Source organism: Syzygium oleosum, unplaced genomic scaffold (genome assembly GCF_021117445.2).
Source record: "Syzygium oleosum isolate NSW1041296 unplaced genomic scaffold, Sole_v2.1 Sole_v2.21, whole genome shotgun sequence".
Classification (NCBI taxonomy): domain Eukaryota; kingdom Viridiplantae; phylum Streptophyta; class Magnoliopsida; order Myrtales; family Myrtaceae; genus Syzygium; species Syzygium oleosum.
The window spans coordinates 3,213,469-3,241,126 of NW_026607505.1; the positions used below are offsets into that span (position 1 = coordinate 3,213,469).

A 27,658-nucleotide genomic window follows, 5' to 3' on the forward strand; every position below is an offset into this window, starting at 1 on the left:
GCCACCGATCTATGCTTGTGAGGCCTTGATCTTCAATTCTGATTTGTAAATTGTGGTCTGACCAGACTTTGGTTGTCCAGGGACAAAGGAGAAAGAGGTGCTCTGTTGTCTCCGGACACTTCTTACACACTGGGCACAATGGGTCAGGTAAGATTCTTCGCTTGAACAAGTTTTCCTTTGTAGGCAAGGCATTTTGGCAAAGTTGCCATAGGAATAGTTTCATATTCCACACTTTAGACCATAGGGCTCGTGGTATTTGGTACGAGGATGAGGCTTGTTGATTGGCTGGGCCGTCTACTTCTTTTCTGAGATGATTATAACCGCTTTTGACTGAGTAATTCCCTGATTTGGCTGCTGTCCATACCAGTCTATCTTTCTCTTCAATAGATGGGATGGGGATGGCCAAGATTTCTTCCACGATACTATCTTCAAACAAGCTATAAAGGCTTTGTTCATTCCATTTGGCCCGGTCTCTATTAATTAACTCAGACACTAATTGAGGATCATCTTGGTTTGTTGGACCGGCAATTGTACCCAATTTTGTCCACCTGTCTTCACGAATTTTAATCGATTTTCCATTCCTTACTGACCATTGAACCGAGCCAGCTAATGCATCTCTTCCAATCAGCAAGCTGTGCCACCCCCAAGACGATCTTTGTCCTTTCCTCGCATGCCAAAAATCAGTGTTGGGGAAGTAGAGCCCTTTCAGTATTTGGCACCAAAGCGTCGAAGGTAATTGTGCCATCCTCCAAGCCTGTTTGCCCAACATTGCCCTATTAAAGGTGATTAGGTCTCGAAAACCCATACCTCCACTGTCCTTCCTCTTTTTCATTACCTCCCAACACTTCCAGTGTATACCAGCCTTAGAATCCTTGTTTTTCCACCAGAATGAGGCAATTTTTTGTTCTATGGCTCTACACACGGAAAGCGGTATCTTGAAGATTGACATGGCATATTGCGGGAGAGCTTGGACAACCGTTTTCAATAAGATCTCCTTTCCAGCCTTCGACATCATCTTTTCTTTCCACCCTTCAAGTTTCATGTTTACCCTAGCTAGTATCCAAGCAAACATTTGCTTCTTTGATACGCCCCAATCTGAAGGGATACCCAAGTATTTCCCTGTTTTGTCTATTTCTGGGACTCTCAATTCCTGCGCCATATTTCTGCGAAGATATGGGGGCAGCCCGAGCTAAAGAAGACACCCGACTTGTTTAAATTGATTGCCTGGCGGCCCTGGCCCGTGGCAACACAGTATTGATTGAGAATGTTAGCTAGGTTTTGGCATTCTATAACTATCGCCTTTTCAAGCGGAAGCCCTAGCACTGCTTCAAGGTGTGCGCTTTATGAAAGAATGGAGAAGAGAGAACATGGGGCGAGAAGTAACCGTGGAAGTGGAGTCTGACAACTCTACTTTAGTTCAGTCAATCACGTGTGAAGACCAACCTCCTTGGGATGTGGAAGTACTCATAAAAGAATGTCGGGCCTCGCTTTCTTGTATGCCTTTTTTATGTTTATCCCACTGCTCTAGAACCCAAAATAATGCAGCGGATTGGGTCGCTAAAGCTCAACTTCGCGGGACTCTTCCTCGGTGCTGGGTGTCCAATCCCCCTCAATCCCTTTTAGATATTTTGTATGCCGAAACCCATTTCAGTTGTGCTTTCATTTTATCTACTTAAATGAAATGGAAGGATGCATTTTCGACCAAAAAAAAAAAAGGTTCACAGGCTAAGGTTAGATTTTACATTTGATAGTACTGTATACGATTCATTGGGAGCGACCCCAAAAAGATAGGGCCGAGGACACTGCGCTGCATGAAAGAATTGTGAAGAAGATGGAAATTATGGCAGCAAGACAAAGATCTGATTCTGGAGATTGCTGAAGTCTTCCTTCTAAATGTAAATATAGCAGGTAAACCACCGCTTTTCTGTTGAGATTACCTGCTTTCATTAGTATTTTAAGTTTGCATGGGGATTTTCTTTGACGTGTTATTATTTTCCGTCTTAATTCCGGGAACTGGGGGAAGTTGTTGGAGCAAGTAAATTGTAATGCTTCAGTGTTATCTGGCTCGTGATCATGATACGAATAAAAAAGATCAGAATGCCTCCAAAAGTATATTAGATGTCGTCAGTCAAATAGTAAGAGATTCTTCATCCTCGACATGGTATCTATCTGCGCTTGTGTAAATAAAGTAGTACTTTTCTCCAACTTCTGTTAAAGTTGGTTTTCTTGTACTATGTGGTTGTCCTTTTTATGCAGAAGGATGAAGAAAAGAAATTTACTATCTGACGGATTCTGGATACTGCCCTTGGATATGTGATTTTGATTGCATTTTAGCAATTTGTTATTTTGTCATGGAAGCAGGCAGTGAAGGTACCATAATGTGTTTTGGATTTTCTCAAAGCCAGGACAATAATGTCAAGTTGAAGAATCTCAATGGATCTATACCAGACTTTGTTCGTCGTTTAATATGCCAAAATGAAGATTGCTCTCTCTGAAGGTAGATATATAGCATTGATCATGCCGAAAGTATTGTCATCAACGGTAGAAAACCCGGTAAGATGGTTTTTTTTTTTTTAATTGAATTGCTCAAAGAACTGATTCCTACACCGGAGTGCTAACCTTGTTTTGCAGATTAGTGTCTTCCGCAACAAGAAGGATAGAATAGAAGAAACCGGAAGGCAATCAAAAAGGAGAATTTTTGTGGAAGCTAAGCCAGGAACGTGAGCTCTGACACGATGTCACGAAAGGGGAAGGAAGAGAAATGAGAACAAAGAAAGAATTGTATTTCTGTTACTACTTGGTTTACATGTACAATGCTTAATATATAATACAAGATATGTGCAATAAGAGGAGAGAATATCTTTTATATAATCAATCCTAATCCTAGATTGATTCATTCAATCAACTATAATCTCGCAATGATTTAAATGTATCAATCATTATCTGGATTGATTCAGGCATATCTTCCAACAATAGGAACCAAAAGCCTTTCTTTTTGAAGACAACTTGCAGTGACCGGTGAGCTGACAATGGCAATGATATCGTAGTCCGGATGGTCCTCGATGATTTTTACGGGCTTATTCCCTTGATGTTCAGATATTGCGTTCCATGAATCTGTAAGAATACTGGATGACATTGTCAAGTTTGCCAAATACAATCCATTGCTGAATCTGCAATTCACGAAACCAACAGACTGACATAATCAGGAAGATGTTCGAGCAGTAAAAAGTCAATGTAAAATGCAAGCACTTTCTTCGCAGATCTTGGATTAGGTAATTCAGTTACAGAAACCAAGTAAAGGAAAATAAAATCTATATACAGGCTCAGGATCTTACAACGGTTCCATTCTGGGAATGTCGTTGGATTCGCACAAACACGGAAACTTAATGTATGAACCGCGTCCTCTTCTGATTTATAGAACTCCGAGGAAGAAACTAGCGACAGATTGCTTAGTAAATTTCTTATTTTACAAAAAAGTTAAACTTCATTTTAATCCTCGAGATGGGGTCCCCAGTATTCCAGTTGGTCTGTTTGAGACAAATTAAATTTGATAGGAGACTTCCAGGAAAGACCGTGTGTTGGCGTTCAATGTTCTAAAACCGATTTTCAAACTCCACTAGTCATTATGGTCATAAGAGAAAACTCCAAAAGTCATTCACGTGCCAAAATAAGAAATTCTGAAAGTCGTTGTCTTATTAGTTATCAATGGGCCCTAGCCAACAGAGATTGGATTATTTGGTCGGAGAAAAAAGAGATTGGATTATGTATTAGAGTAGTAAGATAATATTTGTACTGACACCCAAAAATGACCAAATCTTTTTAATTGACATGATGCCAATCTGGATATAGAGCTCGGTTGGGAAAAGTAACAAAAACATCATAAACCTATTGTATTGGTACCAATTCAATCCTAAACCTTTCAATTGGACCAATTTAGTTCTAAACCTTTTCATATTGCTACCAATTTAGTCCATTCAATCAATTTAGGCCGGAATTTGTTGACATAGACACCGGTCGTTCTACGTGATACAGCCGGCGCTGATATTGAATTTTTTAATAATTTTTAATGTTTTTTTTTGCCGTTTTGTCCTTTCTTCTCCTTCCTTGGGCCTGTGGCCGGTGGCCATGGCCGGCGACCGGTCACAGGCGAGGGCCGACAACTGTGGAATTTTTTTTAGTCAATTAATAATCCAATTTTCAGTCAAGAGGAAACACAAAAGTTGCTACGGAGGGCTTTTCCCAATCTGAATGTGGAAAATATATATAAAACGACAAACGTACTTCATCTTCTTGCTTTGTGTCACGGGTTGATTCCCTTAGGTTGCGTATGACAACGATTCTGTGCCCGGGAACAGATTCTGCTCAGAAATGATTCTTTTTTATTCTGTGCCCGGAATTGATTTTGAGCATTTTAAGGCGTTTGTTAACGGCCCAAAATTCCATCCTTGGAATAGAAAAAGAATAGAAATGCGTTTGGTATCGCCACAAAATTTCTTTTTATTAATAATATTTTTAAATATTTTAATATTTCTTTCTTTTTTTTCTTTTCCTCCTTCTTGGCCATGGCCTGCTCGCCGGCCATGACCGGTAAAATATTTTTTTATTAATAATATTTTTATTAAAAGTATTTTTTCTTTTTTTTGGCCATGGCCCGGTCGCCGGCCATGATCGGTAAAATATTTTTTTTATTAATAATATTTTTTATTAAAATATTTTTATTTTTTTTTGCCATGGCCTGGTTGCCGGCCATGGCAGGTAAAATATTTTTTATTAATAATATTTTTTATTAAAAATATACATTTTTATTTTTTTGGGCCATGGCCGGTAAAATATTTTTTTTATTAAAATATTTTTATTAAAAAGATATATTTTTATTTTTTTGGCCATGGCCTGGTCGCCGGCCATGGCTGGTAAAATATTTTCTTTATTAAAATATTTTTATTAAAAATATATTTTTTTGCCATGGCCTGATAGTCGGCCATGGCCTGTAAAATATTTTTTTTATTAATAATATTTGTATTTAAAATATACATTTTTATTTTTTTTTTTGGTCATGGCCTGGTCGCTGACCATGGCCGGTAAAATATTTTTTTTATAAATAATATTTTTTATTAAAATATTTTTATTAAAAATATATACTTTTTCTTTTTTTGCCATGGCCTGGTTACCGGCCATGATAGGTAAAATATTTTTTTTATTAATATTATTTTTTATTAAAATATTTTTATAAAAAATATATATTTTTCTTTTTTTTGGCCATGGCCGGTAAAATATTTTTTATTTTAATAATATTTTTTATAAAATATTTTATTCTCGTCAGATCCGGCGAGGGCGGTCCTCGGGCCGGACATTAGAAGCTACATTAAAAACCAAGAAAAGGAAGAAGAAAAAAAATCGATTCTCAAAATTGTTTCCAGAATCAAGAAGCTACTTTTTTTTTATTCTTGATTCTGCTCCAAAACTGATTCTGGGAACAATTTTTGACAAAATTGTGCCCAGAATCAAAAAATTAAACAAACGCATTTCTGTTCCCAAACTGATTCTGGGAACAAAAGAACAGAATCAAACACTGTTTGGCAAGTTGTCATGCGCAGCCTTACTCATGTGGCCTAAGTAATTCATTATTAAGTCCCCCTTACTTGCTCACACTCACAAAGATCTTTAGAGAAACTCTAGAGAGCGACCCATTTATATATAAGTACAAGCTTAATCATAGCCCTAGAACTCTCATCAATCTAATGATGGGGATCGCATCTGCTCATCTTACCAACTACCCGCAACTATTACAGGAACACTTTAGAATAGGGTACAATCATAGTATTGCCCGCCTCTCGAATATTTTAGAGAACACTGGAGAGGCTTGCCGATCTTCTCGGATGATTCATGGTTCTTGGAGTGTTGGAAACCTCAGGACTGTGACACTTGCCTCCTACTTTCGTTTCTTCCTCTTTACTAGCAATAAAGAAAATCATTACCCATGCTCAAGATGCGAAATCTAGAAATTTCACAATAATAAGTATGTGATGTTGGAAATTTTCTATGTTCGATAATGATATTTGGATTATAGTCTAAGTAGTATTTAGCTTAGTATTTGTGCTGACACGTAGAAATCATTGTTAGACCGTAATTTGTGAGGCGCAGATTTGGGAACGTAATCATTTCGAGCTCGACGTGTTTAGAATTTTAAACTTTGTTGTATATGTTAATGGTAGTGCGGTATTAATTAAATTGCCGCCGTCTTAGTAATTAATGGGTAATATTATTAGATTAAACTTTGGTTAATTAGTGATAATCATTATTTTCTAATTGTCATAAAAGGAGGGGTGGGAGGTATTCTGTTTTTCATCTTAATTCCTTACCAAAATCTCTCTTCAGACACCTTACTCTCACGTGGCTTATGAAGGGTTAAACATGCCAGATGCCCTCTTAACATAAGCTTCTTGTACTATCTTGACACCTAGCCATAGGTAATCATTTTCCTTGGCCATTACTCTTTCGTAATCAGTTTGGATTTCTTACACCTGGCCGTGGATGGAAAGAGGAAGTGTCACCTGTGAGTGCATGCACTTATCCATCTCACAATCTACTCCTCTATTTCATTTTCATCTGGGCAACATCGAAAAAAATTTTACCCCAAATTGTAACTCTCTTCTTCACCGTCAATCTTCAAAGAGAATTTACTTCATTAACACCCAATACAAAATCTACAAGCTGGTTTTGGGCATTCAGATTTTAGACAAGGTAAGTGAAGACTCTAAAGTTAAGCTAGTTAAATCTACTTGACACTTTTTAACTTGATTGCTTGAGAAATTATTTTGTGATGTATGATAATAGTGAAGATATCGTGATGGTTGGATCTGCTTTGCTGGTTCTGTACGTGTTCAAATGGATGTGTTTTGTTTCTATAAAGTGTGTTGAAAACGGCAAGTGTAATGGTTAAATCTGAACATGTAAATGTCATCTTTGAGGTGATTGTGGAAATTGTCTTGCTAGTTTTATGTATGTTTAAAAGGGTAGAAAATCGTTTTACTCAAAGTAGAGTATATTAGGTGAGTGTAAATGATGATTCTATTTACTTTTGAAATGAGTAGATTTTAATCTCAAATTCTGATTCCGTTTACTTTTGAATTGAATAAATTTTAGCATCAAATTTTGGTTCTGGTTACTTTTAAAACTGAACATGTCAAAATCTGGACATGTCTATTTTGAAACCAAGCAAATTTTACTGTTAAAATCTGGACATGTCTTTTTTGAAATCAAACATAATTTATTTTCAAAGTCTAGACGTATGTATTTTGAATCCGAGTAGACTTTATTTTCAAAGTCTAGACGTATGTATTTTGAACCCGAGTAGACTTTATTTTCAAAGTCTAGACGTATGTATTTTGAAGCCGAGTATACTTTATTTTCAAAGTCTGGACATATGTATTTTGAATTCGAGTAGACTTTACTTTCAAAGTCTGGACGTATGTATTTTTGAACCCGAGTAGACTTTACTTTCAAAGTCTGGACATATGTATTTTTGAACCCGAGTATACTTTACTTTTAAAGTCTGGACGTATATATTTTTGAACTCGAGTAGACTTTATGTAACAGCCCGAATTTCGATGTAATTCCGGGATCAATAATGCTGATATTATTTCGCATTTCATTTTAGTAAGTCTCGCCCAGAGCTGATCACTCTCGGGACACTAACCAATGGGGTATGGCTAACTAGAAACCGGTACGTGGACCGGGGACCCTATCGTGAAATGGACACCGATCACGAGAGACGCTGAGGGAATATTTTGGGCCAACGTAGGCCGATCGTAGGAAAGGGTAATGGATTGGGTTTGGCCAAGGCCTACGATGTACAATAGGGACGCAGGTGATTCTGCAAGACCGAAAGTACACGTGGCCAACTAGTCCTAAACTTAAACCGAACGATCGTGACCTCTGGAACTAGTGATAATTTCTCATTCTCTCAATGATCAGGACCATTACGATACGGATAGCCCTAGGTCGATACGCGTAACCTCTAAACAGCCTCCCGTTAGTGAGAGAGACCCTGAAATTGAAAGTTTAGCGAGTATTGTTCACGGAATTGGGCCCGGATTACGATGTCGATTTTTAAAGGCTTAAGAGACTATTTTTGGGAATCTGACGTCATATTACGCTGGCCACACACGTTTGGAGTTAGTACGAGTAAAAATTGGAATTTCGGTCCGGGGGTGAAAAATTACGATTTTGCCCCTCGGGACGCCAGCGTTGCTTTTCGAGGCCAAATGAGGTTATTTTTTGAGGCCGACACCATTTTTGGGTGGCCACGCATACCAGGAGTTGTTTTGGACAAAAACTGGAATTTCGACAAAAATTGGAAAAATAATATTATTTTATTCCCGAAACTTTGCAGTCGATTTCCAAGGGCTTAAAAAGTGAATTTCGCGATTCCGACGCCATATTATGTTGGCCACGCACATATGGAACGCGTATGTGTGAAAATTGAAATTTCGCCCCGGGACCGAAAAAATGACGGTTTTGCCCCTGGGCTAATTTTTGGTCCGAATTTTTGGGATAATTTTGGGATAATTATCAGAGGTTATCAGCTGCATTATTGGGGGCCATTGACCTTTTTGCCCCTCCCTTTTTGGATAAGATCGAATAGAAACCGTTAGATTAGGGGCGTTTTTGTCAAATCGCGCGGATCGGCGACACGTGTCGCCCCTAGCCCCTAAAGTTTGACTGGTTAAGACCCTCTCTCTCTCCTCTCTCCCTCATTCTCGGCCAGCCCCCACCAGAACAGCTCTCTCTCTAATTTTTTCTCTCATTTTCTCTCCCGGCCGAGCTTCGCCGGAGCCACCGCCGGGCACCGGAGCGCCACCGTCGGGCACCGGAGCGCCACCGCCGGCCGCCGTGCCTCACCGTCGACCCCATCGGTCCCCAGCCTCAGTCCAGCCCTGTCCGAACCCTTTTCCCTCTCTCTTTCCCTCTCTTTCTCCCTCTTTTTCTCTCTCTTCCGTTCTGCAAACAGTACTCCCAGAGCTTCGCCGGAGCTCCGATCGCCGTTCCGTCGACACCCAGCCGTCCAGCTCGTCCATACGTCGCCGCTCAGCCCTGTCCGTACAGTATCCGTGCGGTTACTGTTCACCGTCAGTACGGTCGCTGTTTCGCGGCCGTCCGTACGGCCCGTCGCGGCCGTCACCGGCACCTCGCCGGCCATCGTTCCCAGCCTGTCCCCGTACAGTGTCCGTACGGGAGCACTGTTCACCGCGTCCATACGGTCACTGTTGACGCCGTCCGTACGCGTCGCCGGGAATTCCGCCGCCGGTTTCACTGTTCACTAGTGATCGGCCGCCTTTCCCCGTCGTCGTGACTTCGGATTTGGTGAGTAAAATTTCTAAACCCGGATTAGGATTGATTGTGCGTTTTTCCTGGACTGATTTAGGTATTATTGGTGCATTTTGGACTGGCTTAGATAATAGCAGTGTGTATTTGAGACTGGGTTGAGGACCGATTAGTAGAATTTATTATCGGGAAAATTTAGTGGATTAATGAGAACTATTGGGGAGGATAATGGGGTTTAATGATCAATTTAGGAGCTCGTTGGCGAAATTGCCGGGTATGCCCGGGTTGACTGATTGTACGTCAATTGTGCTTAATTGTGGTTGATTTCGTACTGTTATGTCGTATGTGGTGTGGCTAATTTTGTGGAGTGTGATTGGCCATTGTTTGGTTTGCAATGAATTACTAATTTGTGAATCGCACGTTAGGCCACACGGTATTAATTGGGCCAATTAAGCACGTGTTGTGACATTGGGTGTCTGAATTATATTGGTGCTCGTGGTGCATTGCATTGCATAACATGGACATGCATTGCGTATGCCAAGAGTGAGGCATGTGATGAAATGGTGCGAGAATGCGTGTCTGCCGTGAGCATATGATCACCTAAAATGCCCTGAAGCGTGTTACGCGGGGTTCAGATAATAATGAGTTGTGTGATCACCTAAGGACCTTCGGGTCGTGACCTTCGGGTCGTGACCGTCCTCATGCACTTTGAAGCAGGACGATGCCCGGTACGTCCGGAAGACGATCATCCTCATGCACTTTGAAGCAGTGCTCGGTTCGTAAGGAGATCGTGTTGCGCCTCATGCACTTTGAAGCGTGCTAGAGACACCTGGCCGGATCGCTGTCGCGCTCATGCACTTTGAAGGGCTAGAGACACTGGACCGGATCGTTGCTGCGCCTCATGCACTTTGAAGCAGGCTAGACGCACCGGGCCGTGAAAAATTGATGACTCGAGTCGTAATAAATAATAAATTGGACGTTTGCCAGTGTGCTAATGTGGGCCAGTGGGCCAGGAAATGCACGTGACATGTCGACGACATTTGCATGCATGAACATGCATGGACTGGCATGCGAAAGTGTGAAAATCGGTGCATGAGCATGTGATTGGCATACGTGTGATTATGCGTACCACGTATGTGCCGTGACTATTATATGTTGGTCCGTCTAACCTGCAGGGTCAGTGAACGGTTTGATTATTGTTGTATTGTGATTTAAATATTTGATTCCGGTCAGGAGATTGCATGCTAGCCTAGCCTAGGTTTAGGGGTTGAACTCACTGAGATTCGTCTCACGGTTGTGTAAACCGAAACTTTTCAGACCCCTGGCCGTAAGGATGGAGAGACCACCGACTCTTTTTGGGATCCCTCTGCAGATCCGGCAGTACACTACTACCTACCCCTCAGGAAATGGGGAGGCTTTTGTGAGATATCGATATGAAGTAATTGTGAATATAGACGAGTACTTTTACCAGAAACAAGAGTACGTTGCTTGGTGTCACCGGGATGCTAATGGCAATGAGGGAGAGCCCCTTAGGACCTTTGATATTCCGATTGACGATACCGGGTTGATGTACCCAATTATAGCTGCTGGTGAGGTGATAGACCCTGAGGCCACGCCCGAGTGGATGAGGCAGGAAGAAGAGATGGATGAGGAGCCCGATGTACTAGTAGAGGACCCCGAGCCTATGGTAGAAGAGGAGGATGACGAACCCGAGGCCATGGAGCAGGACGTAGAGGAGGACGGAGAGGTGGCAGAGTTGGGATCAGATGAGTAGGAGTTCGAGCTTTACCTTGACCCGGAGTTGGAGCCAGACTCCGAGGATGAGCGAGCCCAAGCGATGGATTCGGAGGAGTCAGAGTCTAGTGAGGACGCCTCCGAGGAAATGTCAGAGAATTCTTCCGAGTCATCCGATCCTGATTGGGAACCTTAAGGTCACCCAATGTCCCTAGTTAGTAGTGAGGGCCGCCACTTTTTGAGACTGTAGCCCTCTCCCTCTAAGTTTTAACCTGACCTCCCTAGCCACTTATCCTATTTTTTGACCAGGTGGCTGCTGACCGTTTGTATCTTTTGTTTGTACTTGTAAATATTCTACAAATGGTTTTAATAGTAATATAAATGTGTAATTATTTTCTATATTAGTGTTTATTGTTTGGCTATCCTTGGCTCATATTGCAGTTGTCTGGGTTTGTTTAATTAATGCTTCCGCTTGTGCTTGATCTCTGTTTGGGCGTGGGTCGGCGACGCTTCCTGGGACGTCGCAGTCAAACGACCGAAGGTGGGATGCTCGCGCTTCGTGGGGTACGGGGCATGACACTTTACTTTCAAAGTCTAGACGTATGTATTTTGAACTCGAGTAAACTTTACTTTCAAAGTCTAAATAAAGGTATTTTCTAAACTGGGGAAGTTGTATCTCAAAATCTGAATATGTGTACTTTCTAAATTTGAGTAGACTTTAGCTTTTTGAGTTTGAACCTGTGTTGCTTCATACTTATTTGCTCGAATGACGCTGTTCATTTCTTTAAAGGATAGGTGATGTAAAAAGGTGAGTATATACATGCAAATATTTATTTATCATGGCTTGCATGTGAATATTATAAATTCCGTCACCCACAAAATTCAACAAAAACGATGCCACGTGTGTCGGGATGTTATTTTGGTCGGGATGTCCCGGGAGTGTTCGGGATGCCTCGTTGGTCAAGATGCCCCGGAGGGTGTACCGGGATACCTTGGAGTTGGGATGCCATGTTGGTCGGGATGCCCTGGGAGTGTTCGGGAGGAAGAAGTAATGAACCTAACGCATGAGCATGAATGTTTTACATCATATGCTTGCGTCTGAGTAAAAGTATTGTGAAATGATGAATTGCTCATATTTTGTGGCATATCCAAATGGAAAAAGGTATAACATTTATTCAAGTTCTATGCACACTTTTTGTTATGCATGTATGTTGTTTATACCATGTGAAGTGGTAAGCTGCTTTTCCTAACTTAAACCTAGAGATTTCATTTACTAGGCCTTGGCTCATTCCTTTATTTTTCAGACATGTAGGATGGATGTTCCACAGCCTCTGTGTGTTGGAGTTCCCGTATATCATGAAGCTATCCATGAAATGTGTTTGTGCTTGAGTCTGAAGTATCATATACTAAGTGTAGCTCTATTGTCTGGGTCGACGGGGGTTTTATGGAGTGGGTTCCTTATCGGTTTGTTGCGTGGTATTGTAATCTCGACGAGAAGTTAGTAGGCCCATTGAGGGGCTTCGGCATAGTTGAGGATGATTCCGCATCGGAGGACGAAGTTATCGATACATAACGTCACCAGACTTTTGTCCAGGTAGACTTATGGAGTATAACTTAGTATGGAGATAAGCAGCCTAGACCTACCTAGAATTTTGTTTTTTTTTTTTTTTTTGATTATATGATGTTTGTCGGGACTTGTAAATCTGACAAGTGTTATTAATAAGAAGCATAAGTATGATGACTAAACTTGTGTGATTTTCATGTTTAAAACTTGTTCAGACTTTGACTTCCGCTGGCCAAACTATTAATAATATTAAAAGACACGTGTTGCGCGTGACGTTCTGGGGCGTCACACAAGATCTTCCATCGGATCAATTCTGGGACAGTTGTTGGACTCGCACAATCACGACAGCTTAACGACTGAACCGCCTTCTTTTCATATTTATATAACTTCGAGAAGGAAATTAGCCCAATCGGTTTGTCTCAGGGAATTTAAATTTCATGGGGACTCCCAAGGAGGGACAGTGTGCTTGTGTTCAACATTTTGAAACCGCTTTTTAAACTCCAAAGGTCATTCCTTTGCGAAAAGGCCTTACCCAATATGGATTGGATTATTTGGTTAAAGAAAAACAGAGATTGAAATATGTATTAGCGTGGTAATGTAATATTTAACGAGTGAGAAAATTAACCGTGCTAATCTTGGAATCAGCACAATCAATCGAGATGCTAGGAGATTTGTAGCTCAAGAATTTTGAGGTCACCTATTGAAATTTTACCAACCGCGTGCAACTGCAACTAGATCAGATCCCCATGTACAAGCCAAAGGTCAGAACTTAATTGGTTGGTGAGATTTGGAATGTTTTCCATGGGCCTCCAGGTATTCGGTTATTCACACTCGAGCCCTTGAAATATACCCACAAAAAAAAAATCTACCATTCTCTAACCATATCTTTGATTGGTGTTCAAGTTATTATCACGCACATACAAATTTAATTAATATTAAATACGAATGATGTCCATATATATAAACCACCAATTAAAGGTATAGCATGGATAAAACATGGCCCATCACGTGGTGATCTATTATGTTAGTATTTTGGCACATGGAGAGGAAGCCTCTAAGGAGTTGATGCGTGGCCCTCTCCTTTTGTGACACCTAGCTAACTTCGCTTTCGGATTTCTCCTTTTACCTTTAATTTCTAGACCACGTCATGTTTTGTGTTGCTTTGCTTCCTTTCATAAATTGCAAATTCGCTCAAGAAAATTTATAAACAAGTGGAACGTGGTCCCTTGTTTATCATTATAATTAGTTTTCTAATTTAAAAAATTGCAAAACCAATGGTACTTAGAACATTTGGGCCAAAAGTTAAATAAAAGAAGGAAGAGCAAGATTGTCTCGTAATTAAATTTATTCTTTTTTGTTCTTTATTAAAGTTCATATGTTAATAAAAAGCAAATTGTTGATATGCTAGCGTAAAAAAAAAAGGCATAATATCTTAGAACTTAGAATTAAGCTTATAACATCGAATATGTCATATCTATAGATTTAAGATAGATACAATGAAGTTATCTTATTAGATAAATATAAAGTCGTGCTTTACAGCACTTTTAATGGGTTGTTGGCATGGCACTCTCCGGGCGGGACATCTATTGAACTTTCCTCTCAGAAATTTTCCTTTTATTTTTCCACTTTAATTGAACTCAAATTTTCCCCTTTAAGGGGGCACATAATTACTTTTAATATTGCAGAATCTCTTATTTTCATGATGATCAAGTATACTACTAAAATAATTATTTCCTGTCATAGATTTCGCAAGTCTTCTTCCCGTGCCAGTACCAAGGAAGATGAAGAGTCAATGAACGATTTGAGTGGGAACATATAATGTTTCAACTCTAAAATCATGAAACACAGTTTCGTTTTTCGGCAAACTGTATATTTGACTTGTCCAGTTAATTAGTGAGGTATCAGCCCACATCTAAACTTAACTATGAAAACTCGGGTTATGTCCATCTAGGTAGTCCATCAATAAAAAAGCCAATTAAAGGAAAGCACAGCCTTCTTAATATACACATGCTGTGATATCTCCCCAGCTGCCATCTTAATTTGACCCAAACTAATTGGAGAGATTCAAACTAAAAAGTTCAAGCATAAAAAGTAAAGGGCAAATAACTATTATTGTTTATATAGTTTAGGCTAATATTGATTCCTATCTTTGTGTTGTGCCCATTCCTTTTATTTTTGTCACTCACAGACTGCTTTGCTGTAAAATTTGTAGCTCTTCTTGCTATGCTCATTTTTTAGAAGGTTGACTTGGAGTCGTCCAAATTGGGTGACAAGTCTCTTTCAGTCTCCCAGGTAGACCTATCAAAATAGATTATAAACCCATTTCTTAACCCATATTTCATAGGCTAAGTTATTATATGTGTTAGTTATATTCTGTAAATAGATCATAAATGGGTTTAAAATGGTGAAGTCCAAAAAAATATGGGTGTTAAATAGATTTACAACTTACTTAGATCCAACCCATTTTTATGACTCTCTTTTTACTCTCTCTCACCCTGACTTGATCTCGTGCTTGCTCATTCCGCGCTCTCATCTCAGTTTGTGTATGAGTTTTCTAAATTTAATTAAATATATAAATATTTTAGCAATATAGATTGGGTATGTGTCGGGACGGGTATTTGTCATTAGATTTGTATTGCATAGAAATAAGTCAATTTGGATCGGGCCATTTTCGACCTGCCCACCCGTTTGACAGGTCTATTCCTAGGAAGTCAACAAAAGCATGTGCTTTCTGCTTGAACAAAAAATCATTGATCTTTTTTGGCTGTAGCAAGAACTAGTTAATGTACTAGTACCAAGCATCTACATGTAACTATACAAGACAAAAGCAATTTAGGAAAGGACATGGTTGAATCCCAAGGATTTCCACCTCACCAGTCAAGCCTCTTACGCTGCGACTAAATCTACTCAATTATTAATTAACTCGCCCATTTTTCCCCTCTTGATAGATGAGCATTTTTTCACTGCAAATTCAGGGCCAAGGTCCACAACAAGGCAAAGACTTCTAAGCATGAGATTAATATTGCTCTCAGGCTAATCACTTCATGTGCTTTCCTGACCAGAAGCCGTTCAGAACAATTAATCAAATCGTTCATGTATTACATGCGTCCAAACTCATTCAAAAAGCTTTGCAATTTGGTAAGAAAGTCCAGCTCAACTTGATTTTGTTTTTCCTCCTCGGGCAACAAGAAGGCTTCTTCGTGGTCTTTCCCAATTAAACAGAGAGAGTACTGTCCAAATACCAATAGCTTCTGATTAGAACAGATGAAGAACCGCTACCAGTTTTATTGGCCTGAAGTAGTTGCCAAGGCTTAGTACTAAAATTCTTGTATGTACTCGAAACGTGTGAACCTACTTTATCTCAGCTAATAAATAATATGGACACTCACATGATCTAATGGCTGAGGTGGAAAGGGTTCATATGCACCGCATGCATATAAGACTTGCTACTTTTTTTTTTGGTGTAAAATGTAAGTAGTATATAACAGATGATGTACAGCAGCTTAGGGGCATTCCCCGGCATTACAACTAGTACTAATAATTCGAGAATATGGAGGTAGGAAGTCTCCATAAAGTAGCTAAAACAACGTTAGCTTGCGAAGGTTTGATTTTTTGGTATAGCGAAGCTCTACCTCTTACATTTTTCCGCACCTTCGCCAAAATAATCTGAATGTCAGTTGGATTGTTTTGAAACCGCCTATGGTTGCGCTCCATCCAAGTGCAATATACAGTCGCTAGGAAAGATACTTTGAGGAGTTTCGCTGCCAAATCTTTGCCTCTTGTTGCTCTAACCATCCATTGAAGCTTCTTGTTCCATCCCCATACATTACGCCTGATGCACAAACTCCTGGGTAATGTCTAGAAGGCAACGATTATGAACGCGCAGAGGAATACTTATAGAAGTGAAAAGGAAAGGCCCCCTAGGAGCAGTGAATGGAATGATTGCACCGGATAATTCGTAGAAGGCAATGACTTTACTAAGTCCAGGTCTATTACCCGGTTTATTTTCTAATTACATCAATTATATAAGTTCATTGTAATCACTTCTCAATAAAGAAATGGTGACTTCTGGAAAGGGAAAGTAGGAGGCAAGGCATCGAAAATGGTGACTCCTGAAAAGGTAAAGTAGGAGGCAAGGCATAAATGGTGACTCCTGAAAAGGGAAAGTAGGAGGCAAGGCATATAGGAGGCAAGGCATAAATGGTGACTCCTGAAAAGGGAAAGTAGGAGGCAAGGCATGCCTTGCCTCCTACTTTCCCTTTTGTCTCTTTACCAGCCACGCTATAAATGTGGTGCAGAGAGTAATCATTTCGTGCTCAAAACTATCCACAATAGTCGAGTAATCTTCCTGGTCGACGAGGAAACCATTGTACCTTCCCCCGCCCTCCGAAAGATCAAAATGAGACTTTTCTATCTTTATCTCACATCCATTCTTTCCTTTGTGGCTGGGTACTTCTTTTGCAAGAAGAATGAGTGGACTGTTCCTGGAGCCTCTAGTTCCTCGACCTCAACTGAACGAATTGATTCCACGTCATCTGCTTCCGACGGCATTGGGCAGGAGACGTCCGATCTACAGCAACAGGTGAATCTCTCTCTCTCTCTCTGTCTCCTCGGTGTCAACATAGAGGAAGAACCACCACCAGCCGGAAGAAGTTGCCAAGGCTTAGTACTAAAATTCTTGTACATGCACTGGATGCATATAAGACTTGCTCCTTCTTGATGCACAGACTGTTGGGGAAATTTGATTGCTAATGAAGATAGAGAAATAGTAATAGACCCTTAATGCTTTGATGCATGATGACAATCATTGTCCTTAAAATATTATTTGCCCCCACTACTGTTGTTGCCGGATTTAGAACAAATATACCTCCAAGATATACATCAAAACTGCAGAGAAACGAGTTCAGCAATTCCTCAATTTCTCTATTGAAATTTCACCTTGAATGTGTTGTTAAAGTTGTGTGTACGAAAAGAGAAGAAATGAGAGTTCCGAAGAAGTTGTAATTATGAACAGTTGTGGTTATAATAAATAATGTGTGATTTGATCTCTATTCACAGACAATCAATCAACACACCTCTTGAGGATAGATACCTTATCCCTAACCATCACCATTCTTCACGTTAAGAATAACTTCCGTTCATCACCACCGATAACTTCTTTTTAGGACAAAGAGTCACCTCTTTCATAATCAAGAGTCACGTCTTCTCTTAACTAAGAATCGCATTTTTTATGATAACAAATTATTTCAACACAAACTCTCGAGGATAATGCCTAGAAAGCAACGATTATGATCGCACAGAGGAAGACTAATAGAAGTGGAAAGGAAAGGCCCACTTGGAGCAGTGAAAGGAATGATCGTTCACTGGACAATGCCTAGAAGGCAACGGCTTTGCTGAGTCCAGCTCAATTAACCATTTTATTTTCTAATTACGTCAATTATGTGAGTTCATTGTAATTATTTCACAATAAAGAAATGGTTGCTCCTGAGAGCCAATGGAAATAATGGGCAACGACTGAGTTGTTTTTACATTCCAAGTGTGAACACATGAAATAATGAAACAATCAACGTAGTTTGAGAGATTAAAATATACATAATAGTCGAGTAATCATGCATTGCCTCCTGCTTTCCTTTCTTCCTCTTTACCAGCGACGCTATAAATGTGGCGCAGAGATAGTCCAGTAATAATTTCCTACTCAAATATCTGTGGTAGTCTGAGTAATCTTTCTGGTGACAAGGAAATTACTGTACTTTCCCCCACCTTGAAAGAGCAAAATGAGACTTTTCTGGCATTATTTCACACCCGTTCTTATCTCTGTGGCTGGGTACTTCATTGGTAAAAAGAAGAATGGGAGGACCAACCCTTGCGGACAAGCCGAGGATCCTGGAGCCTCTAGATCCGAACGAAGTGATTCTGGGCCATCTGCTTCGCCCACCCCTGCGACAGGAAACAATTACTTCGTATTCTTGAGCTTCAGAGGCCCTGATACTCGCAATGGCTTTGTCGATCACCTCTACCATAAACTCCTAGCTGTGGGCATGCAGTTCCATCCTAACTTCGTGTTCAGAGATGATAACGACCTCCCCTTCGGCGAGGACATCGGTAAAAATCTTATTAGTGCAATCAGGCAGTCTAAGGTTTCAATCCCAGTCATCTCAGAAAAGTATGCTGCTAGTGAATGGTGCCTCCGCGAGCTCATTGAGATAATGGAGTGTGAGAAAACCAGTGGACAAATAGTCTTACCTGTGTTGTACAAGGTGAAACCCTATGAGGTGCGAGAATTAGAGGGGGCCTTTGGAGAGGCCTTCAAAAAAAGAATGCATCGTTTTAAGGAGGAGGATGTCAAGCTAAAAGGGCCGGAAGCGCTCAGAGAAGTAGTTGATTTTAGAATATTCGAATCAGAGAAAATTACTAGTGGGTACGTCATTTACCTTGGTTTAACTGATCCTTGTCGGAAGAAGAACTTTTCTATTTATCATCCTTAATCCTTGTTTATTGGAGCCATTAATAAGTTCTCATCTGTTGTGTTGTTTGACAGGCGTGAAGCGGAATTAGTAAATAAACTCGTAGAAATAATAATGGGCAAGCTGCAACATGATTTTCCGCCACCGCTTCCCGCTGAGTTGGTTGGATTCGATCATCACGTGGCTAACGTTATGAGATTGGCAGATACTGCTTCTTCTGAAATTCAAACTATTGTGATTTATGGGATTGGAGGCATCGGTAAGACAACTCTGGCTACCTTCATCTATACAAATATTTTTGGCAATTTTGAGTGCCGCAGCTTTCTCAAAGACACTAGAGAAACAATTAAAAGCAAGGGCTTGGAGCATGTTCAATCTCTACTTATCTCAGATATAACAAAATGTCCTGCCGGTATAGTACGTGATTCTGAGAAAGGGATTAACATGATCCGAATTAGTTGTGCAAAGAAGAAGGTACTTATTCTTCTTGACGATGTGGATTGTCAAGACCACCTCGATAAATTGATTGGTGGTTGTGAATTCGGGTCGGGAAGTAAAATCATTATTACATGTCGAGATAAGGAGCTCCTGAAGCCTAAATATAAAATGTATGAACTCCCAAAAATGAATCGCAAAGACTCTTTGCTTCTGTTTAATAGAAATGCATTTGAAGAAAAGCAACCTCCAAGAGACTTTGCGGCTCTTTCTAGTGATATTGTTGAGACCATAGGAGGGCTTCCCTTAGCTCTCGTGATTGTAGGTTCACTTCTCAAAGGAAAACTTAAGGACATATGGATAGAGACGCTGGAGAAATTGAGGAAGGCGCCTAATAAGGATGTACAAAAAATGTTGAGGATAAGTTACGATTCCTTGGGATATGAGGAACAACAGATGTTTCTAGACATAGCATGCTTTTTCATTGGAATTGACCAAAGAATTGCCACCTACCTGTGGGATGATCTCAAATTTTTCCCAAGGATCGGATTGAAAGTGCTGATTAACCGTTCGTTAATAATTGTTGATGATAACAATAAGTTGGGAATGCATGATCAATTGAGAGATCTAGGCAAAGCAATCGCCCGTCCAGCAAATAAGAAGCCTTGGGATTGTAGCAGACTATGGGACGAGGAAACCATAACAGTTCAACGGAGCAAGGTAACAATCATGTCTACTTTGGGCCTCTCCCATGTTCTCAAATGGTAGTCCCTCATATTATTATTCTTATTGTTCTTTTACTCTAGATCTTTGACCAGTGTCAACATATTGTTAGCATTTTGTTTTTTTTTTGGTAAAGGTAAGTGTATATATAACTTTCTCAAACACCAAATACAAGCTAAAGCTCAAACCAAGTCCTGACCCTATTAGGACATAACCTGTCCATATAGGGTCAAGAGAGGTCCAGCAAGACTATACAAGACAGAAGGGACACCCCAGGGCCCGAATGAACAAGAGGGGGAAGAAGGTCACCCAACAAGGCTAACCAAAAGACCTACAAACAACAAAGCGGGTACAAGCCAAAGGAACACGGAAAGCTCAACCACAAAAACACAAAGGAAACAAGGGAAAGCTATACAAAGGAATGCCAACCCAGCCCATTTAAGAAAAAATGGATGGTGAGAGCCCCCAACTCCTTTGTAATCTCCTATTCAATGGTGTGTCTGCAACTCTTCCAAGGGTTGAGGCTTTATCCTTCACCACTTTGATCATATGATTGCGTATACCAGGGATTGTTAGCATTTTGTTGGTAAAAGCTACATCCAATTTTGGCCTTTAGTTCATGAAAAGTTTGCACTCTTGACTACAGGTCATCTCTTGATGCATAATTAACAGGCTCAGAAAAGGGGTATTAAAAATTGTGTATTATTAGCTCTATCTATATTTTCTCTTTGCTGTCTTAAGATCATTTTCTAGCAGTTTTGCTACTGCTTCTTTCTATATTGCAAGTTGAAGATCCTAGCGTTGCCCAGGTTTGGAAATTTACTTATTCAAATATCATTTAAGTAAGATAATATCGTAAAGTACAAAAAAATGCATAGTTTTCTTTTATTCATGTCGAGACTGGGGAATGCTACTTGCTAATATTTACCATCCTCAATTTTTTTGTAGGACGAAAATAGAAATATTGAGGCACTACGTCTGGACAAAAATGGTTCAAGCAAGTTCATGGAGCGAAAAAGCTTTAAAACAATGCCTTACCTGAAGTTCCTTTGTCTGAGTGAAGTGGATTTTGTTGGAGAATTTGAGGATTCACTTTCCGAATTAAGATGGCTAGAGTGGAAGATGTGTCCTAACTCTTCCAACAAGACCAATGTTCTTTTGGAGAAATTACTAATATTTGATTTATCAGGTGGTTATATTAATGAAAAATGGGAAGGATGGAAATCGATGAAGGTAAAGATGAGAAAGGCTTTCTCTTTTGTTTCTTTTCGATGATAAATCGTTTTATTTCCAACAGCTAATCTCGGAACATGTTCTTTCTTGTAGATGGAGAGGTTGAAAGTTCTCAATCTTTCGTGGTGCTCACATTTAGTGAGCACCCCTGATCTCTCCGCATTTGAAAATTTAGAGATGCTAATCCTGGAAAATTGTGAGAATTTAAAGAGATTCGACCCTTCCATCGGAAATGTGAAGCTCCTCGTTTCCTTGAACTTGAGGTACTGTGGGAGTCTCGAAGAGCTACCGGTAGAATTGGGTGAACTAAAAGAATTGGAGGAACTTTTCGTAGATGAGACTGATATAAAAGAAATCCCTCAAGTATAGGATCTCTGAAGAAGCTGACGACGCTTAGTGCCGTGGGTTGTCGTCTACTGACTCGAGTTGACAGCTCAATAAGCAGTCTAGTAAGTTTGTCGACCCTGAACTTGAACACCTGCAAAAAATTACCAAAACTTCCGGACTCCATCGAGGCCCTTGGGAAATTGCAGCGCTTGTTGTTAGAGCGCTGCTACATGTTGAAAGAGATCCCTTCTTCAATTGGGAAGTTGGGAGAGTTAGTTGAGCTGGACTTGTCATCTACAAGGATTAAGGAATTACCCGAATCCATTGGGGAATTGAACAAATTGAAAATCCTCAGGATTTCTCATGGTGAGATAGAAAAGTTACCAAGTGCCATTGGAAAATTGGAAAGCCTCCAAGAGTTAGATGCCTCAGGCTGCCATAAACTGGAAGGACAAATTCTGCTTGCCAAAGGTGGATTGTCTTCTCTAAGGACTCTTCGTTTAGGTAGTGCAAAAATTTCTCGCTGGCTAGAAGACTCCGATGAGCTCTCTCCTCTCAAACTTCACGAGTTTTCTACTCTCGACCACCTCGATTTACTTTACTGTAGTAAGCTCCAATCATTGCCACAACCTCCTTCCAGCTTGTTATCCCTGCAGCTCACCTGTGAGAGCGAGGAGCTACCATCGCTCTCTGACCTAAGTCATCTAAAGAAGCTCACCCTCCACTCTTGCATGTCTCTTAAAAGCATCCCAGAGCTTCCCTCCTGCGTACGAGAGCTCCGAGTTTGTAAATGTCCCAAATTGAAAACGTTCTTAAATCTTCCCCAATTGAAATTCTTGTTGGAATTAGAGCTCTTGCAATGCTATGGGCTGGAGGAATTGGTTGGTCTTGGAGCTTTAGAATCACTACGAAAGTTGGACGTATCCATAAGCACAGAGTTGTCCAACCTCAACGACTTTGAAGATTTAGAGTCGTTGAGACACGCGGACATGCAAAGCCGTGATGAAAAGCTGGATGATCTTCGTGAGTTGCCAGGCCTTGACCAATTGAAATCCATGGAAGTGTTGAATATCTCTGCGCGCAAGCACATTGAACGACTGGACCTTTCAAATTCGAAGGATCTGAAGCAATTGATTGTTAATAATTGCAAGAGCTTAGATAAAATCGACTTCCATAATGGTATAAAATCCCTGAAACGCTTCGATACGGATGGGTGTCAGTCACATATTATCAGCCTCTTTAGCACGTGACAGGTCATGATTCCAGAGGGAAAGAGCAGCAAAAAAGCTGACTAACGTTCACGGGCTAAAGTTAGATTTTACATTTGATAGTACTGTATACAATTCATTGGGAGCGACACCAAAAAGATTGGGCTGAGGACACTGCGCTGCATGAAAGAATTGTGAAGAAGATGGAAATTATGGCAGCACGACAAAGATCTGATTCTGGACATTGCTGAAGTTTTCCTTCTAAATGTAAATATAGCAGGTAAACTGCCGCTTTTCTGTCGAGATTGCCCACTCTCTTTTGTATGTTGAATTTGCATGGGGATTTTCTATGACGTGTTATGACTTTCCGTCTTAGTTCCAAGAACTGGTGGAAGTTGTTTGAGCAATTAAATGTAATGCTTCAGTGTTATCCGGCTTGTGATAAAGATACGAACAAAAAGGATTATAATGCCTCCAAAGGTATATTAGATGTCTTCAGTCAAATAGTAAGAGATTCTTCATCCTCGACATGGTGTCGATCTATGCTTGTGTAAATAAAGCAATACTTTTCTTCAAGTGCTATTAAAGTTGGTTCTCTTGCGTTATGTGTTTATCCCACTGATCCCAAACTTTTCTTCAACGTTACTGAAATTAGGTTTTACATTTGATAGTACTGGATACAATGCGATGTGAGCGACACCGAAAAAAGATTGAGTTGGGGACACTACGCTGCATGAAAGAGATGTGAAGAAGATTCAAGCTATGCACCACGACAAAGATCTAATTGTGGAGATTGCCGAATTCTCCTTCTAAACGTAAATACAGCAGGTAAACTGCCGCTTTTCTGTTGAGATTACCTGCTTTCATTAGTATTTTTAGTTTGCATGGAGATTTTGTTTGACGTGTGATGATTTTCCGTCTTAATTCCAGGAACTGGGGGAAGTTGTTTGAGCAAGTAAATGTAATGCTTCAGTGTTATCTGGCATGTGGTGATGATGAGAATAAAGAAGATCAGGATGACACCAAAAGTATATTAGATATCTTCAGTCAAATGGTGAGAGATTCTTCATCCTCGACATGGTATCAATCTGCGCTTGTGTGAGTAAAGTAATACTTTTCTTCTACTTCTATTAAAGTTGGATTTCTTTCGCTATGTGGTTGTCCCATGTATACATAAGGATGAAGAAAAGAAATTCACTATCTGATGGATTATGGAAACTGCTCGTGCATAAGTGATTATTGATTGCATCTCAACGATTTGTTATTTTGTCATGGAAATAGGCAGTGAAGGTACCATAAACAAGTTTTGCATTTTCTCAAAGCCGGGACATTAATGTCAAGATGATGAATCTCCACGGATCTATCTAAACTTTGTTCATCACTTGATGTGCCAATATAAAGATTAATATTTCTGAAGGTAGATATATGGCCTTGATCATGCTGAAACTATTATTATCAAAGGTAGAATATCTGGTAGAAATCATGTAGCCACTCTTTCCTTGTTTTACTTCTTGCCTATACTAATCATCTCGCAAATTATCACCTTTGTATCATTCGCAATTTCCTCCTTCAGTTCGGTCATTATTTGTTGATGGCAATGTCTATGGCTCAGAGGCTTTAAACGAACAGAGGATTTTCACTATATTGTGGAAAACAGTGTCAGATCCAAACCAGAAGTGTGGAGAATGTCCATAAATCAACTACGTTGCTTTCACGTCTTTGAATGAAAACAAGTAATCAACAGGGAGCTAGAAAGTTGATTTGCTTCAGTCTTTGAATTTTTGAGAGTTGATCTAGATCTATAAATGCCACCTTCTTGAACTACTACTAATATCAGACTGTTTTGTTGCAGTTACCACTGAACGGAATTGGAAATTCACTCCTGCAATAACCAGTCGTGGTTTCAGCCATAAATGTGAACCGTTTTTGGCTAGGCTGATGGCGGGGATCATAAATCTTCAGAGCTCGGGTATCACCTAGCTATTTATGTCACTGAAATGAAGTGAGAGGAGTTGTGCATATGATTTTTACTTCTGTGGAGAGCTTAATTGACACTGCATCAGAAGCGAGGAATTCCAACTACAACTGTAATCTTGACATAGGAATAGCTCATTGGCAATATTGGGAGTGCAAATTGACTTGGAAGATACTAGTCATGTTCTTTTAATATCATTTGCACAATAGTTTGATGCGTGTCTTTGATCCTGATGAGAGACATCATGTTCTTTTATTATCATTTACACAGAGAATACCAGAATGATAAAGAACACATGCTCCATGTAGAATTATGAAGAATATTTGCATGATAGCAGCACGACAGAGATCCGATTCTGGAGATCAGTTGTGTTTCCTAGTAAATGTAAATATAGCAGGTAAAGTATCATATTCAGTTGAGAGTACCTACTTCACAATAGTAATTTCAGTTTGGCATGGGGTTTTTCGTGTCGATGTCTTATTATTTTGTGTCTCATTTCAAGGAATCTCAGGGAAATTGGTCGACTAAGTGAAGGCAATGCTGCAGCATCACCATGCTTGTGATCCTAGTGGGAAAATGCCTTCGAAGTACATTGCATTTCATTATACATCATCAGTCACAGGGTAAGACTCTTCATCCTTGACATGATATGAATATATTCTTATGCAAACGGAGTATTAACTTTTTCCAAGTTCTATTAAGGTTGTTTTCCTAGAGCACAGGATGTTTATTATGTGTTTCTTTCATTCATTCATGCATAATAAAAAGGAACTTCATTACTTGTTAGGAAAAGTTTCACCAAAAAGCTTAAGCTATTAGTTAGAGGTAGGTTGCATGTATATAACCCTTGCGGAAACCGTTTATTCAACAAATGTGGAATAACACTTCTAACAATTGATTGATCATGGTAACTACTCATGTCCATGTGGTTTTGATTGATTTTTAGTAGCCTATGTCCACTTATTCTGTCATAAATTAAAAAGCCACTAGAGGCACCATCCTAAGATTTTTACTTTTCGGAAATCCAGGACACCGATGTTAAGATGATGAATTTCCATGTAACTATATTCAACTTTGTTTGTCAATTGAGATGCTAATACATAGATTACTCAATCTGATGGTGGCTTTATGGCCTTGATCCTGTCAAAAGTAACATCCTATACGCTGGAAAAACTGGTAGGAGTAATGTTGCACACTCCTTGTTTTTCATCATGCCTTTATCCATTTCAAATGTTCGTACCATCAGTCAATGTCTTTACGTTTGGCGATGACAATTTCTCATGCCCTTGATACTTCAAATGACCAGGAGCTTCACTGTAATTTTGGCAATGGTGTGGGATCCGAACCAAATATCTGGGATATGGATGCAACATGGACGTTCTTTAAACCAATTGCATTGCCTCGTGCTTTATGAACGGGATCTGTCCATCATAGTAACGAATACAGGTGCTTTACTTCCCCTCCTGGAATGTTTGAGAGCTTATCTGGATCCATGAATGCCCATCTTTTTTCGAACTATTGCTTAATCAGATCAGAATACTATGTTACAGATGCCACCGCAGCGGAACGGAATTGGAAGTTCAACCTACTGAACACGAAAGGACCACGGAAACGACCAACTAGGGTCCCAACTAGAAATGTCTATTATATTGGGTGTAACAATAGTAACTTTTTCTTGAAAGATGCTAATTTTCCTCATAACTTTGGTTATGTTATAAATTTTTCATAAATATCATGATTTTGGCTTGTAAATTGTACTTAATGTTACTTATAAACATGCATATAAAGATTGCAATTAATCTCTTGTGTAACTAAGACTAAGAATATCTTTTAATAGTTTTCCCATATGATCCTAATTCTCCTCAATCAGCCATATCTACGCAACGTTATCTATCATTAGCACCTCATTCATAAGCGCAATAATCCTTTTTCTTCTGCCAATTGTTTGCCACGTACATAAGAAGTATATATGTCCAGTGTAAATATTAAGGGAAAATTACGTAAAAAAGTTAAAAAGAAAATGAAAGAGGGAGTAGAAAGTGGAAGTGGGTGAAGGTGAAAGTGGCATTGGAAGCTACTCTTCCTTATATACGGTCAACAAAATAATCAACCTACTTAATAGATGCAGGGGAAGGCAAAGATTTGCAGAGCGCACCACTTGGAGCTAACCGCTTTAGGATCGAAACGCTCTCGTTGGAGTAGCTGAGACCTTCTAGAAATGGCTTTAACTCATCGAGAATGAAGCTTAGTAATTGTAACAATCAACGCGTCCTGCGTCAAAGTCTGTAAAAAATTGCTATAATAGTTGATGGTATGCTTGTTCTGCTCTCTATATCAGCCACAAAGATTGAAGCCCACGATCTTTGAAAAACACAACCCTTAACTCTAGGAACCTAGCTTCTCGTATGACTCAAAGAGCTCCTCATCTTCATTCTCTCATGAAACCATTTGTTGTATATCTATTTACTATTAGCCTTACTATTTGCTACATAGTAGTCTAGGTAAGTAGATGTTGATTTCTAATTCCCTCCCTCAACATCTACTACCTTCATCCTGCTTTTGATACCCAACTATTTTCAAAATTCCACGAACTTGGATCCCGATAAGTCCCTTCTTCAAAATATCACCGACTTGTTAATTGCTTGATGCCTATGGTTGCGAATCATTGGTT

General features: G+C 39.8%; 1 protein-coding gene, 1 long non-coding RNA gene and 1 pseudogene across 2 annotated transcripts; 1 reads left to right on the forward strand and 2 right to left on the reverse strand.

Annotated features, from left to right (window-relative positions):
* Positions 1-680: 680 nt before the first annotated feature.
* Positions 681-1,159, reverse strand: LOC130140749 (uncharacterized). The gene is made up of 2 exons (XM_056321044.1): positions 808-1,159; positions 681-754 (listed from the first exon to the last, which is right to left on the reverse strand). The coding sequence occupies exons 1-2, from the start codon at positions 1,157-1,159 to the stop codon at positions 681-683; spliced, it is 426 nt and encodes a 141-aa protein (XP_056177019.1).
* Positions 1,160-2,973: 1,814 nt separating this feature from the next.
* LOC130140713 (uncharacterized) lies at positions 2,974-3,500 on the reverse strand. The gene is made up of 2 exons (XR_008818693.1): positions 3,336-3,500; positions 2,974-3,170 (listed from the first exon to the last, which is right to left on the reverse strand). It is a non-coding gene; the product is annotated as an uncharacterized LOC130140713 (long non-coding RNA).
* A 14,743-nt stretch (positions 3,501-18,243) lies between these two features.
* LOC115690766 (disease resistance protein RPV1-like) lies at positions 18,244-26,786 on the forward strand (annotated as a pseudogene).
* Positions 26,787-27,658: the final 872 nt, after the last annotated feature.

Bases quoted from the DNA above. Each gene is read 5' to 3' on its own strand.
- LOC130140749 (XM_056321044.1), bottom strand. From the start codon at position 1,159: ATGGCGCAGGAATTGAGAGTCCCAGAAATAGACAAAACAGGGAAATAC. The intron at 755-807 runs GTATGGGTTTTC...TTGGGCAAACAG, and splicing joins AAAGAGGAAGGACAGTGGAG to GCTTGGAGGATGGCACAATT.